At 34.6% G+C, this 18,052-nt stretch overlaps 4 protein-coding genes and 1 non-coding gene across 15 annotated transcripts in view; 2 read left to right on the plus strand and 3 right to left on the minus strand.

Annotated features, from left to right (window-relative positions):
* Positions 1–1,529, plus strand: part of eya4 (EYA transcriptional coactivator and phosphatase 4) — a 50,350-nt gene extending 48,821 nt beyond the window's left edge. For all 10 annotated transcript variants that reach the window (XM_065285479.2, XM_065285474.2, XM_065285477.1 and 7 more), the window contains one exon: positions 803–1,529. In XM_065285479.2, coding sequence (XP_065141551.1) covers positions 803–883 — 81 coding nt within the window. In that variant the 3' untranslated portion in view covers positions 884–1,529. The remainder of the gene's footprint in view (positions 1–802) is intronic.
* A 1,433-nt stretch (positions 1,530–2,962) lies between these two features.
* On the minus strand, positions 2,963–4,806 carry rps12 (ribosomal protein S12). The gene is made up of 6 exons (XM_065285484.1): positions 4,718–4,806; positions 4,542–4,588; positions 4,024–4,140; positions 3,721–3,823; positions 3,416–3,517; positions 2,963–3,056 (listed from the first exon to the last, which is right to left on the minus strand). Exons 2-6 carry the CDS (start codon positions 4,553–4,555, stop codon positions 2,994–2,996), a joined length of 399 nt encoding a protein of 132 aa, XP_065141556.1. The 5' UTR covers positions 4,556–4,588; positions 4,718–4,806; the 3' UTR covers positions 2,963–2,993.
* Positions 3,896–3,979, minus strand: LOC135776160 (small nucleolar RNA SNORD100). Its single transcript, XR_010544086.1, has one exon. It is a non-coding gene; the product is annotated as a small nucleolar RNA SNORD100 (small nucleolar RNA).
* Positions 4,807–6,537: 1,731 nt separating the features above from the next.
* On the plus strand, positions 6,538–9,283 carry LOC135775367 (SH3 domain-binding glutamic acid-rich-like protein 3). The gene is made up of 3 exons (XM_065285485.1): positions 6,538–6,693; positions 7,008–7,175; positions 8,283–9,283. The coding sequence occupies exons 1-3, from the start codon at positions 6,649–6,651 to the stop codon at positions 8,343–8,345; spliced, it is 276 nt and encodes a 91-aa protein (XP_065141557.1). The 5' UTR covers positions 6,538–6,648; the 3' UTR covers positions 8,346–9,283.
* A 1,699-nt stretch (positions 9,284–10,982) lies between these two features.
* sh3bgrl2 (SH3 domain binding glutamate-rich protein like 2) lies at positions 10,983–17,673 on the minus strand. Of its 2 annotated transcripts, XM_065285487.2 has the most exons (4): positions 17,448–17,669; positions 13,426–13,611; positions 11,788–11,868; positions 10,983–11,573 (listed from the first exon to the last, which is right to left on the minus strand). In XM_065285487.2, the coding sequence occupies exons 1-4, from the start codon at positions 17,490–17,492 to the stop codon at positions 11,559–11,561; spliced, it is 327 nt and encodes a 108-aa protein (XP_065141559.1). In that variant the 5' UTR covers positions 17,493–17,669; the 3' UTR covers positions 10,983–11,558. The 2 variants fall into 2 exon arrangements, with proteins under 2 accessions (XP_065141559.1, XP_065141558.1); XM_065285486.2 differs by lacking the exon at positions 10,983–11,573 and having other exon boundaries at positions 11,770–11,868; positions 17,448–17,673.
* Between the last annotated feature and the right edge of the window lie 379 nt (positions 17,674–18,052).

Below are 18,052 nucleotides of genomic sequence, written 5' to 3' on the forward strand. Positions count from 1 at the left end.
TCACGATTAATTGCATACAAAATAAAAGTGATTTTTGGCATTATATATATATGTGTGTGCTGTGTGTAATTATTATGTACATATAAATACACACACATTCATTTATGTATTTAAGAAACATTTACATGTGTACATATATTTATTTATATTTTTATATATTTTAAATTATATATAAATAAAAATGATATATAAAAAAAATCTTACATGAATATATATATATATATATGTGTGTGTGTGTGTGTGTGTGTGTGTGTGTGGTTAAATATACATAATAATTACACAAAGTACACACGCATATATTATGCAAAAAATCACTTTTATTTTGTATGCGATTAATCTTAGTTTATTATATTGCATTTCTGTCAAGAGATTCTTCTAAAAGTCCCACATTGCACCTTTAAGTATCCAGAAATGTTCATCTTTACTAAATGGTATTCAGAATGTGCTTAGATCATATAAACTCTTTATAAAACCTCTTTTGCAATTTAGCCAGCTAATTCAATGTGATGGGTATCAGACTCTTAATTATCTTTTTGGTGGTTTGGTTGTCCGTTTTTTTTGTAACTTGTTTTAATAAACATTTAACACATGGTAGCCAACATGTGAATAGCGCGACTATACTTTGTGAATTAACATGCCTGCATGGGTAATGGTGTAAAATGTATTACAACTCCCTGTCAGTAGACGACTCTGGGCCGGATCTGCACCAAAGTCAGCAGCTCCGGGGTGAATCCGGCCCGAAGTCGTCATCTTTTTCGGACATACACAAGCTCACGTGCTCACAATCTGTTTGTCTCCACAGCACAACATGCCCTTCTGGAGAATATCAAGCCACTCTGACCTGCTTGCCCTTCACCAAGCACTGGAGTTTGAGTACCTGTAACTCAACACCTGTATCATAAGCCCTTTTTGTACTATTTAAGAATAAGAGTACACTGCGGACTCTTTTTATGCTGTCGTCGTCTTTTTATTTTTAAGAAACTTCTGGCTTTTGAGAAAATTCTGCACTGTCTTAAGAAGACTAGGACAGACGGGAAAAATAGGATTGTATGGTCAAACCAGGCTTGTCGGGAGCTAACTAAGGTCTTACGTCACACACTGCATTTCATGTTTTAATGTGGGGAGAGGAGTATCCATTTTGTTCATACGAACAGATAACTTTGACTGTAAACTGCATATATACTCGCTCTTCTGCAGGAACTTGTAACTGTCTATACTATAGACTTCATTGTCTTCATCTTCATCTTAGAAACAACTGAAGCTCTGTACTCTAAGGGTCATTTAGAATAGATTCATGTAAATTATTTTACAGGGTCTAGATTAAACACTTAAGGATGCTGTGTGTTTTCACATGGTATCGTTTTGATTTTGTTTTGTATGTTTTTGGCAAAAAAAGTCTGTGTATAATTTGTTGTGCCTTATGTTGTGTGTCAGTTTTTATTTTGAGAATGTATGTAGATAAAAATGTAAACACCTGTCATTTTCTTGATTTATTTTCTAATGCTTTAAAAAGACTTCTTGTGCCTCTAGTGCAGTGGTTTTCAATCTTTTCAGCATGCATCCCTTCATGGCCCCCCAAAGAAAATTTGAATAAACATAAAATTTGAATTAAACAAACATTCAATTATAAAATATAGTGCTGTTGGTTAGTAGACTTATTTTTCTGAGGTTTAAAGGTGCCGTAGAAAGAAAAACTGTTTACCTATAGATAGGCATAGATAAATACGAGTACATGGTAGTAACATATCATGAACCTCAAACATTATTGTTTCCCCCTTTACGTAAACCTTGTGCATGCAAAAGACTGAGATGTAGCTCAACATTATTATTCATGACCATTTTATTCTAAAGGCAAATTCTAGGGATGTAAATGGACATGTAAAACTCTGAGTAAACTCTGAGTCTCTGGGTAATTTTGCACTTATTAAAGCCACATACCTTCCATGTAGATGGATAACTTAACGGTATTTTAATGCATTCTCTGGCACAGGTACACAGAATTTATAATAAATGCATTTTGTAAAAAACTGGCAACCAGCACAATCTCACCGCATCCAGTTTAAGAACCACTGCTCTAGCGGATAAACCTCACCCTAACCCAAAGAATTGTTTTATGAATTAATCATGAACAATTAAAAGCAGAATAAAGCCTTAAGCGGTTAGTTTTAAAGATAAACACCACCGTTTCTCAATATTTTACTATGTTCTTACCTCAAATTAGATTGAATAGAGATTGCATGTATTAATGTGTGCACTTAATCTTTGGACAGCGCGTTGTTAATGTGTTAGCATTTAGCCTAGCCCCATTCATTCCTTAGGATCCAAACAGGGATGAATTTAGAAGCCACCAAACACCTCAATGTTTTCCCTTTTTAAAACACTATTACATAAGTAGTTACACAAGTATGGGGGCATAAAATAAAACGTGGCCATTTTTTAAGGGGATAAAAATGAAAACTATTGTATGGAGGAAGAGCACTTGGTTTGAAGCACTTCCACCTCGGGCAGTCATACTGACAAATGTTTGCGAGAGGGGAGCAGTCACATTTAAAGTGCTCTTCCACCATACATTTTATTCACTCAAAAAGTTTTATTTTGTGCCACCATACTTACTCGTGCAACAGTCTTTAAATATGGAAAACATGGAAGTGTTTGTTGGCTTCTTAATTCATCCCTGTTTGGATCCTAATAAGGAATGAATGGGGCTAGGCTAAATGCTAACACATTCATGACGCACTGTACAAAGATTAAGTGCACGCACTGCAAAAGATGGATAAATTCATCCAAGTGGAGGTAAGAACATGGTAAAATTGAAAAACTGGTTTTCTTTTAATAGGTGCACCACTTTAGTATCATCATCCGCATTTATAATCTGAATACTAGCGGTTTATCATACAAACATAACCTGAACTTGTCAGGTACCTGTATAGTTTTACTCTGCAATTAAACACAAGACAACACATAAATTCCAAAAAGATCTTTTATTTGGTGTTTTACTTCTTGGCCTTGAAGTACTCCTCAATGACGTCTTTAGCCTGGGACTCTTTGCCGTAGTCCTGAAGAAAAAAAGAACAGGAGATTGAAATAATCCACTCTCAAAGCAGAATTTTTTTGTTGTTGCCCTTCTTGGGACCTCATGTTCCAAAACAGGGTTATGAGGCTCGTGTTCAGGCTCTTAATCTTGCCAAGACAACAACAAAAAACAGACACAGGGCACAGAAAGCCAGCATCTGGACTCGACCTGGCTCAAACATTGTTTTGAAGAACAATTCTTACTAAACCATTACTTTAATAACAGTACTTGTAAAAGTTAAAAAAGCTTTTGCTGCTCTTCAGCACAGATTTTATCATGTTTATAACTGAACAGACAAATTAAAAACAGACTCTGGATACACATTAACAGGCAGACACCCACCTTGATGACTACACAGCTACAGCCCACAACCTTACGGGGTTTGCCCTCTCTGTCAATCTTGCACAGACCAACCCACTCACCAAGCTTCTTGTTGTCATCAACCTACAACCAGAGACGGATAATAAGCATTGTGTTGCAAATGAAAACTTATAGGTCCAAATAAAAAAAAAGTTTCCTGGAGATATTTATAATAAGAAAACACTTTGCTTGGTTTCTTTTACAATTTATATGGCAATAAAGAATGCTGACATTTTCTGGTTAATGGTTCACATAAAAGAGCTTTACATATAACCAGGCATTCCTACCTTGATGAGGTTGATCTGATGCTCGGCACAGAGAGCCTCAACCAGCTTGACATACATGGGTTCGTCACAGTTAGCTGCCAGGACACAAAGATGAGCCTGGCGCCTATAAATAAAAATAAAAAAGTGCGTGATGAGACTTCAAATATATGCAAGTGTCATAACTGTACAGATCTGTAGTATCTCAGACAGAAATAGGGTGACGATGGCATTTATCCTCAGAGACTTCAGAAGAGGGAGCCAGGTTATCATCATTGATACAGAAACATTGCAAGTTATGATGGTTGAAGTTCAAACGCTTCTTACTTGTCGAGGGCCTTGGCGGCCTCGCGGATCCCGCGTGCCAGTCCGTCGTGGATGAGTGCGGTCTTCAGCACTTCTGGCAGCGCGGTGTTAACATCCATCACACCTCCAGCAGCAATGCTGTCAAGTTAAGACAAAATAAATGTTATCCGGGTGTAAAAGCGGGTAACAAGACGTGCACGTGATTACAACACCCGGCGTTTCAGATAGTATGTCTCACTCATAATTGGAGTGAAGGGGATTCCGACTAAAGAATGTGAAATCATCATTGCCGAGGTAAAGGAAATAAGTAATCCACTAACTTAATACTACTACTTCTACTACTGTTATTTTACTTCACTTTAAACAAAATTGGAAGTAAAAAAATAATTCGTCAATGCAATAAAAGTTCTGTAACTTAATCATGCTTTTGGTGAAACATCTTTACAAAAACAGACATTCAGAACCTTAACTTCAGAAATATTTTTGATACACAATGCAAGTGCGCTGCACAAGAATGCAAAGATGGTACTCATGCTTACCCTTCCTCGGCCATTGTAGATTAAGGATGGATGAGCGGTTTCTAACTCTGAAATGAAGGCAAAACATGAACGATATATTAATATCCATGTCTTCGGATACATCTCTGACCATTTTAAAACCAGGATGGTTGATATTTAAGACAGATTCTGTCAGGGATCGCAGACAATCTTCCTACCTTCGCTCTGACTGTGGGTAAAGAGAACGTCATAACGTCGACAGCATTGTTTTAAGCGGAAAAGGACCCATAGGCGTCTGTCTCGCTGCCTGTATGAACGACTCGCTGATTTAAGTTGTAATCTTATTGATATAATTCTTGCTTGTAGTTTTATTTTTTTATTGCGATTTTGTTAAATTTTTATTTAGGAAATGTTTTATCGAATGAAGTTTAAACACTCCTTTGATCATCGCTTTGTCTAAATCGAGGGTACCAAACTCGAATCCAACGCTAGGTGGTGCTGTCAAACGCGTTATGTGATTTTGCTTCTCTGTCCAACAAAATTATTTGGAAACAGATTATTGCATAAATTGCATGTGCAATGGATGTACAAAATAATTCAGGACTAGTTTAACTTATTTTTAGCATTTATCAGTTCCTCTCTCACAGATGTCCTATAGTAGCCTACAGAAGAATCAGGTGTAGGTCATATTTATGAACTATAATGTTTAGTTTCAAATTTATTTAAATCATGAATTTCTGATCAACTTATGCAATGACTTTTAACAAAATCTTACAATTAAAATTTTTGGCGGTTCCCAGACAGGGTTTAGGTTAAGCCAGGACTATGCCTTAAGTTATAGTAGGACATTTAAGTATTGTTTACAAACATAACTTACAAAAAACAATACTGGTGTGCATCATGAGACAAAACAATGGCACCGATATATGTTAAGATATGTCAGGGCCAGATGTTTTTAAATTAGGCAGCTCAAACATGCATTTTAGTCTAGGACTAGGTTAAACCCTGTCCGGGAAATTGCCCAATTAAGTGTTGCTTAAGGGTTTAAGTACTTTAAAGGGTCACTGGGTTACTGTGTTGTGGAATTTCCAATCTTTTGTTTTATATCATTGTTATTATTACGCAGCAAAAAAAAAACTTTCTTACTTAGCATTTTTGGATTGTTTTCAGTAGAAATATCAAAAAATTCTTAAATCAAGATGCATTTTGCTTGATAAACATGAGGGCGGTTTCCCAGACAGGGATTAGACTAGTCCCAGACTAAAATAAATATAAGAGCGGTCCAAACTAAAAACCTCTTGCACTGACAGATCTTAAAATACATCAGTGCCCTTTGTTTTTTGCCTGAAAATGCACACAAGTAATGTTTTTAGTAAGGCACGTTTGTTAAACTAGTTATATTTCATAATTAATCTAAGGCCTAGTCCTGGCTTAAAATAATCCTTGTCCTGGAAACCAGCCCATAGTTACCTAAGAAAATAAGTCTAGTTTTTAGAGAAAAAGATACAATATAAAATTAGCAAAAATATCTGCCAATGTGGTGAGAAAAAAAATCTTAAAAATAGTTTACTTTTTCCTAAACACTTAATTCAAGAAAAAAGTCTCACCCCATTGGCAGATATCTTTGCTAATTTTAAGAACACATTCACTTAAATTGTATATTTTTGTCTAAAAACTAGACTTACATTTTGCTCAACAAGAAAATACATCTTGAATACATCAAGAATTTTTAGATTTTTTTTTTTTACTGAAAACAAGACAAAAATACTAAGTAAGAAAGTTATTTTTTGCAGTGTATCATTTTTAAACAATATGATTTTCAATAATAACTGCTAAATTTGCAAATCCAAAACTTTTCACTGAAGTTGTTTAAATTTTGTACTATGACTTAACAGAAACCAACATGACTGCCCTTAGGCAAGCTTAGGCTTGCCACCCTGATGCTTGTGAAGTGTTATGTTGTGTTGAAGAGTCTGAGTGCTTATGGTAGACTGCAGAGAAGGTGGAGCCACTGCTAAACTATGTCAAAACTGGCTTACCTGGTCTTTGAGTTGGCAGTGTGCGGTTTTCTTACACATCCAGACAGCTTTTATAAACCCTAATCTACTTCATTCATCGGTTATAATCTCAACAAACTAGGATTTTAAAGATGACCATCACAATCTATTTCACCAGTGTTAGTGGCTCTAGAGAGGTGTGTGATTGTATTTTCTATTTATTTTTCATGCTTTGTGACAGGTCAGCTGTTTGTTTGGGTTTTTCTTGCTTTACGTATTGCATGGCACCACAGCTGTCCGTGGTGAAGTCATGTCTATAATAAATAAGTGCTTTATCTGGGTTATGTAAAATTTGTGTAGGTATATATGTGCAATAGAAAAAATCTAATACATGCAAGAACATTTATTAATATTTTTTTAAACCTTACTGTCGCATATGTTTAATAAAATATTTGTATGTACCTTATTTAATGCACATGATTAAAAGTTAAATTTGTAATATCTTCTCTAGGTGAAGCAACAGCAGACTCAGATTTTTGATTACCTGGATGCTAAGCAGATCAAGTACTTCACTGTCGACATTTCACAGAGTCCAGAAAACAAAGAGCAGATGAGAAAGAAAGTGGGAAACCCAACAGCGATGCCCCCTCAGGTCTTTAATGGAGACAAATACTGCGGGGTGAGTGTCATATAGGCCTACATTAATATATTATATATATATATTCTCCATATGTTCTCAGGCTACCCAGGTTAAAATTAAATATACTTGAATGTACTAAAATATATATTGTTATGTTTGTGCTAAATTAAAGTGTAAAAGTTATAATAATTTAAAGTATACTTCCACTTTAGCAGTACTTTAGTGCACTTTAAAAAGTATATATATTTTTTGTATTTTAATACAAAAACAGTGTGTAAAAATAATACATTTACTAATTGTACTTAAATAAATATTATATATATAAATGTATTTTAGTGCACTTTTTTTCACCTGGATACGATCTGTAATAAAGAAGTCCAGTCATTGCACTGATTCGGTTTTGCAATAAGTGTTTTGGGCTGCTGGGTACTTAGCAAGTTAGACCAGTAGCTAGAACTGAATTACTTTTTGCAGTTTATGTTAACCCTATTCATTTTGTTGTACACACAACACTTGAAATGTAAACATTCATAAGCACAGCAGACCAGTTAGTCTTGTTAAGTTACAACAGTATTTAAACACACCCTTTAAGACACTCCCAATGACTCTCACTGCTGGTAATACTGGTTAATCTGTAGCTAATATTAACTTTATACTGTCAGTTTTTTAGATGTCTGACATTTCATACTGTGCACACAGATACGCCTTAGAAGTATAACAATAAAACCTTTCATCGACTTAACGGTTTTCATATTAGTACATCGTTTTCTATACCTTAAACCTTGCATAAACCTATTGGCATTATTAAAGCAATGCTTTGATTTGGCCAATGTATGCATGTTTTTAGTCTGTTTTCAATATATTTGTAAAAAGTTTGGCCTTATACGTGTACACACACCTGCCTGCGCACACATCTAATGGACTAGTTACTTAGTGTGACCGTCTGCCGCCCTGAGAACATCCTGGAGTTCTTGCAAGATGCTCAGAAGAACAGACGGTCAACATAGCCCTGCATTTACATGCACTTTACTATTAATGACTGGGGGAAATACATTAAAAATGTTTATGCAAGGCTTCCAAAATCATGTAAACCATAAAAACCACTTAGCTATTTTCATTTTCTTTCATCTCTGTTCATATTTACAGGACTTTCAGAAGTTCTTCCAGGCAATTGAAGACGAGAAGCCAGAAGCATTTTTCAAACTTTGAGTTTGAACCGGGACTCCTCATTTCTCAAATGCTTGTATTTTTAGGTGGAATGTAAAAAAAACATATTGCTCAGCATTAAATTAATAAAGATTGTCTATTAAAGGGGACATACCATGAAAATCTGACTTTCTCCATGTTTAAGTGCTATAATTGGGTCACCAGTGCTTCTATCAAACTAGAAAATGTAAAAAAAGATCAACCCAGTAACTTAGTTTTAGTAAACCTTTCTCTGCAATCATGTGAAAAATAGGTCATTGAAATTTGTCTCCCCTTGTGATGTCAGAAGGGGATAATACCGCCCCTTAATCTGCACTATCCAACAATGGCACTGCCATTTAGTGCAGAGAGAAACTGAGAGAAAAAATAATAGAGAGCACAGTTGTTTTGATTTCAACAAACCACCATCATTGCGATCAATGTTTGCATTTCATCAGCTGATGCATTTTAAAGGACACACCCAAAACCTCACATTTTTGCTCGCACCAACAAAGTGGCAATTTTAACATGCTATATGTATGCTATAAATGATCTATATGGTATTTTGTGCAAAAACTTCAGATATGTGCTCTGGGAACACCAAAGTCTTAAAAAAGTCTTGTGAAATGTCCCCTTTAAACATGTCTATGCTAATGGAATGATACATCTGGATCACAAGTCAAAAAATATTAATAAAAATACATGTTCAGGCATGATTACATATCAAATCATTTGATTTTGAAATAGATGTTGGGTTGGGTGATAAATAAAGCAGACTATTTGTTGTTTAGCCAGTAGGGGGCAGTAATGTCTCAATTTTAACACCTTAGGTCATCTACTTTACACCTAACACCTTTAATTTCATGTCACAGATACAAATAAATATACTGTCCATGTTATTTTGCATTTTGAATTGTTCTGCATTCACCCTCTTTACTGTTATTAAAAGCATACGCAACAAGCATCTGTATCTATTTATAGACCAACAACATTTTCCCACAATCTCTAGGCCTCTTAAACTTGCTGGTAGGAGACGTTCAGCAAGTTAAATGACTTCATCCACTCCTAAAAATATATGAATGTATAAAACACAATTTCACAGTATACAGAAAGAAGCACTTGAATATACTTTATCACAAATTAGATTTGTTTTATTTATACATTTACATTGTGAAATTGAACAACTTCATATGTACATCAACATACGCTGGTTATAAAGGAATGTATGTGCTTGTGAACATAAACACAGTGCTCATTTAAGTAAAATCATTTAATGAATGGGTGAGAGGGATTGTCATAATGGTAGAAAGACACATTTTTTATGTGTAAACATAAAAAAAACTTTCTGTGTAAACTTATTGATTTGGTTTGAAGTTGAGGCATCCGTGTGCTTTGTGCTACATGCTGAATGCTACCATTACCCTGAGAAGAAATGAAACACATTGACAAACAGAGATTTAGATATTCCCCTAAAACATATGAGTTCTTTATATTTTTGTTTTAAGGAATAAAGGCTTGCAAAAGTTGCAGGATTAAAAGCCCAAATCATAAAGCGTAACAGGGTTGAAAAACGATTCTTGAATTAAAGCACTGAAAGTCAATTTAGGCAGAGAAAACACTGAGCTTGGATCAGTTATGCTGAGATATTAAGGATGCTATTTCCTGTTTTGAGCCCGAGTTTTGGCTTCCCATCTGAACTCCTTCATTTTTAAATAATGTCAAAGTTTGATGAAAGGACAACGCTAAACTTTCCCTAGATTTCTATTTGAGCTCCTTGACAAGAACGTTACTTTCACAACACCCCCCCCCCCACACACACACACACAGAACAACAACACGGCTTGTGATACACACATACATAAAACTTTGCATAGCCTACACTGCAAAAAATGATTTTTAAGAAAAAAAATTCTTTGTAATTTTGTCTTGTTTTCAGTACAAGTATCTAAAAATTCTTAAATTAAGATGTTTTTTCTTGATGAGCAAAACGACCCAAGAAAATAAGTCTAGTTTTTAGATCAAAAATATCAAATTTAAGTGATTTTGTGCATTTTTCTTGAATTTAGTGTTAAAGAAAAATGTTCAAGATTTTTTTGCTTACCCCATTGGCAGATTTTTTTGCTTGTTTTATGCACAAAATCGCTTAAATTTGATATTTTTGATCTAAAAACTAGACTTTTTTTGGGTCGTTTTGCTCATTAAGAAAAAGCATCTTAATTTAAGAATTTTTAGATACTTGTAATGAAAACAGGACAAAAATACTTATAACTTTTTTTCTTAAAAATCATTTTTTGCAGTGTACGTCTGATTCTTTCTGTGCAAGTTACAACAGTGCATGTCTTAATATCAGCTACATAAAGGATATAAGTCCATCAACATCACACTTACACTGCAAAAAATGCCTTTCCTACTTAGTATTTTTGTCTTGTTTTTAGTAAAAATATCTAAAAATTCTTAAATAAAGATGTATTTTCTTGATGAGCAAAATGACCTAGGAAAATAAGTCTAGTTTAAAGACAAAAATATAAATTTTAAGTAAATTAGTGCTTAAAACAAACAAACAAAATCTGCCAATGGAAGAATAAGAAATTTCTTGAAATAAGTTTACTTTTTTCATAAACACTTAATTCAAGAAATTTTTTCTTATTCCATTGGCAGATTTTTTTGCTCGTTTTAAGCACAAATTCGCTTAAAATTTATAGATTTTTTAAAAATAGACTTATTTTCCTAGGTCATTTTGCTCATCAAGAAAATACATCTTAATTTTAGAATTTTTAGATATTTTTACTAAAAAAACAAGACAAAAATACTAAGTAAGAAAGTCATTTTTTTGCAGTGTTGATCATTTCATAGCATCATCTACAAGTGATCATCTACAAATGCTCTTTATGAAATGACTATGGATGCTCATGCACACAGACAGAAACATACAGTATATTCACTTTCATCATTGTATAGTGTTGTGAATTGTACAATAGGCCTTTCATGCAACACATTTATGACAAATAAAACAGAAACACATAAATAATTCAGTAGGAAACATTTGTAACCCTGCATATGTGTGCATGTGTTTGTAAGAGTAAACGTTTCTTAGGAATAGCTGGGCCGTGGGGCAGCACGTGACGTGTTTGGCAAAAGCATTCCAGGCAGTGAGGGCTCCAGACCAGCGGAAGAGCAGATCACAGGAGACGAGGCGATACCACAGTATTTCAATAGGTGAAACATCATTTACCCAATCTAGGATTCATAGTCCTACAGAGATTAGAATTTCATTGGGTTACACTTTAGTCCTCCTTGCACAAATTAGGAGAATTTGAAGTTGAAACTGCTCATTTATGAACTGTATTAGTGTACTTTATTCTTAGGATGTACTTTTATGTATTGGTTTCTACATGTTTTTCTTCCGCTTTTAAAACTATTCTCGCCTGGAGTTGGAGGTGGAAATCAGCTATGCCTTTGTTTTTACCTTTACAGATGGTGGTGTGCTCAGTCGAAGAAATGAGAACACTGTGTTGGTTTCTTTAGACTGGAAAAAATCTTCATAGTCCTGAAAAAACAACACGGACATCGAAATTTTATTTTATTTACAGTATATACCAGCTTCCTACACTTAGATCTCAAATGTGCCTTGCTTTTAATAAGTGTTAGACATTTTTACACATTGTGAAAGAAGAGGATTTGCACTTTGTATTCCTATTTGGCTAAGAGGGATACTGGGGGTGGGAGTTTCAGGATTATTGTTAGATTAGATGAGATGGACACTCAGTACAATCCAACCATTACTGCCAGGAGTCATTCACAAACAAACCACAGCGACGACTGCTTCCATTACAGTTTAAGGACATAATGGATGGTGTATGTCAAACTCAACAGGCGTTTGTATGGGTGGGTTAGTCACTAATTGAACCCTGGACATGCTGGTTAAAAGCACACATTGTATTTCATAATACTTTACAAAAGTAATTTAATAGATACAATAAACAATGTATTCATTAAAGGGCTGTCAAAAGATTAATCATGATTAATCGCATCCAAAATAAAAGTTTGTGTTTACATAACATATGTGTGTGTACTGCGTATAATTATTATTTATATATAAAACACACACAATCATGTATATATTTAAGAAAAATATATTTATATAAATGTATATACAGTATAAAAATGCTATTATTTCTTAAATATATATATTTATAAATACATAATATTCACACACAGTACACACACGTATGTTTTATGTCATATGTTTTACACAAACTTTTACTTGGGATGCAATTAATCGCGATTAATCTCTCGACAGCCCCTAAATAAATTATTTATTATAAAACTACAACAATTAAATATTTTTGTTAACATGCTCAGTGGTAGAGCATTGCGTTAGTTTTCAGTATGTTGGCACCCAGCATGCATTGCGGCAGGTTTGTTTGTTTATAGTCATCATTGTTAAGTTTCCTATGCTGATTCAGTGGTTTAAAAACGTTTAACTTTTAATCTAAAATACTTAAAAGTGCAATAAACTCAAAACTTTATGTTAAGATGACGTATAACAAATCTAACAGATCCTTTTTAACAGTGAAGAGCTCATCTAAAGTATATTATTAAGGGACTTTACAGTTTTTTATGTACTTAAAATGTGTAAGTCCATGTGCTAAATTAATAATAATTTGTTGGTACAGCATAATGTTGCTATTTTACTTGAATTTTTGTTTCAAATGCAATCGGTTAGCTTCTTGGATTTTACAGTGCAAGTATCAAACTCACAACCTGCTGCGCTCCTAAGTTGAAACATCTCATACCATACGTGTTTCATCTAATCCAGTGAAGACGGATTGGTCAGACAGAGAGCTTTTAGTCGATTGATTAACTGTCTGACAGATACTTCAGAGGATGTATTAAATCCCAAAGAGATTTTACCAAACCACTAAATACCATATAAACTATGGTATATTGATGAAGTTAACAATAAATTTACTTCTGATCAAGAACAATTACATGTTTTTCGATAAGATTGTAGGCTATTAATGACAGATGCCTCACCCTCCGGCGTGTGACCTAATTACGCTATGGATTAGTTGCTAAACAAACAAATTTATTGCATACTTACACCACAGTAGTCGTCTCCGTTAAATATCTGAGGTGGCAGAGGATTTCCCTTTTCAGGTCGCTTCTCTTCAGGAATGTTCTGGTACATCCACAGCCTCCGATCCTCAAGCATGGTGATATCGACCTCTTCGAAATTGATCCGGTTGGATTCCAAAAAGCCCACGATGGCCTGCTGACGCTTCTTCACCTGAGAAATCACACATAAAGTTCTTTGATGAAATTTTAAAGATTTTTAAAAAAGATTTACGATAGCTAGTACTCACAAATATGAGTTTGAGTATGAGTGTTTATCACAGATGCATATGCAAATACATTCATAAATTTGATCGTTGAATCTTTCTCAGGCTCCGATACCTTTCATGATGTAGTTCGACTATTTTTTTTCTTGACAATGTCCTAATACAGTTTTTACAATACTAATACTATTCATAAATAAACGAAATTATGTACCTATAGTCACATAATTTGTGAGTCTTTTCTGTGACATTGACACGGTTTTCCGCATTTTTGTGTGATGTCACGTATTTCTGTTTACGTGTCATTGTCACGTATTTGTTACTCAACTGTTTTGTCCTATTTTCAAACCATTGACGCTTCGGTTTAGGGTTAGAATTAGGTTTGGTTAAGGATGTCATTTTACATAAATCTAACCCTAAACCGAAGCGACAATGGTAAGAAAATAGGACAAAACAGTTGAGTAACAAATACGTGAAAATGACACGTAAACAGAAATACGTGACATGTTCACGCAAAAAGGCGGAAAAATGTGTCAGTGTCATGGAAAAGACTCACAAATTTACATGACTATAGGTACATAATTTTGTGATACTGGGTTGTCATGTCTCTACTAAGAGCACATGGCAGGCACTGAAATTCTGTGTTTCCTATTAAATAGATAGATATTTTTTTCATCCCAGTTGGAAATTCACATTAGCCAGACGTGGGAGGAGAATAATGATCTTCAAAGTGGGATTCATTTGAAAGTGAATAGAAAACACACAGCTTAGACTTTAGACACACCTTAAAAATTTCAAATATTTCCCCTTAACCCATATCACCATAAGCACTGACAGTATTTGTGCAGTATTTATAAATACTTTGCCATCATAAATTGATTCAAGTTAAGTAACATCATAAAAAATCTGGACAAAGTTTCCTTAGCTAAAGAAAAAACAACACAATGTTTAAGTCAACACTGCATGTATACAAACATTTCAAGTAATGGGTTTAATCCATTAGTTAGTGTATATGCACACATTGTCATTAAATATGACCTATGACACATAAATATGAGAAGCTATTGAGTACTAGTTGTATGTCCAAATGGAGAAATCTCTCTCTCTCTCTCTCTCTCTCTCTCTCTCTCTCTCTCTGCTGACTTTGCAGACTACTGTATACTGTATGTTGCTAAGTGCTGTCTGCAGAATTGTTCTGATGACTTCTGTCACTGTGGTGAATATAAACACACATAAACACACCTGTGCACCTGGATTAAGCATGTGTGTGTGTGATGTGTGACTATAAGACAATAAAAATAAACGTAGAGCAATTCTCCATTAAACATTAAGCGCCGACTATGCCTTAAAAGCGCTATAAAACTCCTGTCCAGATAAACGGAGGACGCGACAATAGCTGTTTTTAGTGTTCTGTTGATCCCCGTACAGCCACACAATGCAGCTATTGTTTCTTTCGGGAAACAAAAGACTGAGTGCTGCCATTCTGTGTCAATACGATTCATTTTAGGAACTCCTTTGAATGGCTGCTTTAACTTGGTAGACAGGAGAATTTAAGAAAAAATTAAATATTTCTGTAGATGATGCTTTAGCTTCAAGAACTTACTGGCAGATTACTCTGTCAATGTGATAATGTCCGCTCCACAAACTGACCTAACTGGGTCAAACGGATGGAGAAGTGGAAATGGATGGACTAATATAATTTATTCCTAGCACTTTCACAATTCTGCATTGCTGTAAAGCAGCATTACGGTAAATACATACGTTATATAGCATTATTTATCAGGCGTCTTGACATATACAGTGCCCTCCATAAGTATTGGGACAATAAAGGCAAAATTGCTCTGCTTGGTGTGGAGTCAAGAAAAGTCTAAAAAGAAAAATTATTAAAAAATGTGGGATTTAAGATTCACCTAACGCATCAAACCTTACCAATACAAATTTCTTAGCACTAAAATCTATGTTTGCTACTGAATCTGTCACATTGCTTCACTACTGACCTTTACTGACTAAAAATCTCACTGTGTTCTCTTTCTGTCATGCATGTATAAGCATTAAACCGTGGGAGGTGAATGAGTTTAATGAGTGGAAAATGTTAGTCAGGAGTAAAACCCTTATAATCCCACTTTGTTGTATTCTTCTGTATAGGTTCATGTAAATTAAAGTGCATTTGTAAGTATTAGTTTGATCCTACAATCTGCTTTGTCACTGGCACACAGCACAGATTATAGATATTGTTCTTTAAAAAGGTGGCTTTTTTCGAACAACCTGCACCCTCAACACATACAAACATCCTCTGGACATATACATAACATTCGAACTTACAAGCATGTCTGTAAACTGCACACACAATTCCATAGATACAATGCATTTTATACTGTACAAACTGTATATTATATACTGTATGTATATTATCCCCTATACCCCTAACCCCAGCCGTCACAAAACCTGTTGTCAGTCTTATGAAAAAGGAACATGAAAAAGGAACATTTAGTATGTTTTTAAGCAGTTCAGTTGAGGACACTTCCTGTGCTTTTATTGCATAATAAACACATCATTATTATACACTATTCACTGTTCCCGAAAATCACAAACACACTGTCAGACCAACTAACATAAACCTGTTTTACTGTTATATTATGCAACTGGCACATTTTATTTTTCATTTCTAATGATCATCCACATAAGGAGGTTAATTGTGGAGTCTGCTTATATTACAGCAGTGTGTGTGTGTTCAGAGTTTCAAAAATAGCCATTTTAGGACAACCAAGTCTGTTTGTAGAAATAATGAGGTAATATAATATCGGTACGCAAATCTGTGCGTTACTAATTTAAACCATTACTTCATTCTTGAACTGTTAGTGCAAAACATGAAAAGTAGCTGCAGCTTTATCTCCATATCAGAACTGTATAACTGAATGAGTCACTATCCAAACACAGAGATATTTTATCTACCAAAGACTCAGACTGAATTAAACAAAAAGAGGACACACAGAAGAGACAATAAATACAAACTGTCCCTTCTTCTGCCCGCCGCCTTTTCAAAGTCTGTGATCTTCTCATGTAAAGATCTAAAAATCAATGTCAACTGAACTGTCTGTTAAAAAGCTGAAATACAATCCTTGCAATATATCTGATTTAAATGGATCGGGACATTTCTCTTGCTCCCCCTGGGTGCTGCATATCCCAGAGCTGATGGGCTAGCCCGTGATCTTGGCGTTGGGGTTGGCAGGAGGTTTGTTTGTACAGTAAACATGCACTTTGTTCAGCTTTAAGACTGTTTGACGTGCCCCGCGGTGGATTTTATCAAGTACAACACAAATCACATCTAATAATCATCAGGAAACAGTATTTGACAAAGAACAATGGTGAAGATTTAGATAGACTGAGCTTTTATCTGAATGGTTATGAAACTAAATACATTTTAGATCTATGTTCTCCGTTGTTTCAGTTCAGTTTACTGGCTTTACTACACAATACATCATAACCAATACATAAATATACAGATAGAGGAAAAGAAACAAACATAGATCTATATGTCCCTAAATCACTTACATTTTAAATCACTTTAATACTAATGTCAATTCATCTCAACAATTATTGCCATAACACACATAAACATATGTCTATCTGTCTATCTGTCTATCTGTCTATCTATCTATCTATCTATCTATCTATCTATCTATCTATCTATCTATCTATCTATCTATCTACTAACTGTCAATGTTTGGCTTTAATTTTACAAGCAACTCTGTTATGCGTTGTTATAATGATAATCCCCTTTACTCACCGCGACAGAGCCGGACGAGGAGGCGATATAGACTCGGATGACCATCCTAATCCTCACTTGCCTTTTGGGTAAGGCTGAAGGCTGGGAAATGTTGCGCTCTCCCTTTCTACGAAGTTCTTCGGACCTGCGGTGACGCCAACGTCACACTCTGAAATGAAAGTGGGCGCGCGCTCCCCGTGTGCGATAATATAAGCGCGCTCGCTCCATCAGTGCACTTCACTGCTCACTCTTGTCGGGAGCGCGACAATCTTTAAGCTCAGAGACTTGAATCATGGGAGATGTAGTTTTCATGGATCGTGACTAAATATTAGTATAAAAAGTTATGTAACATTTTAACTAAGACTACTCAGTCTGTGTTTACAAAACTGTGTTTGTGCAGCAACATTTATTTTTGATGCAAGTTAAAGTATATTTACTTCAGTGTAAACTGTAAAAAATTATAATTTAAATGAAAATGAAAGGCTTTTCGTTGGTTTTAAAGTGGCTATGTTCTTAATAAAGTAAGTTTGTTAAACTTCTCTAACTTTATAAATGAATTTGTTTGAATCTTTTTTAAACCTTTAACCTAGTGTAGTGTCATATCATATGAAAAGCTATAAAATTTA

This window comes from Paramisgurnus dabryanus, chromosome 21, assembly GCF_030506205.2.
Source record: "Paramisgurnus dabryanus chromosome 21, PD_genome_1.1, whole genome shotgun sequence".
Taxonomy (NCBI): Eukaryota; Metazoa; Chordata; class Actinopteri; order Cypriniformes; family Cobitidae; genus Paramisgurnus; species Paramisgurnus dabryanus.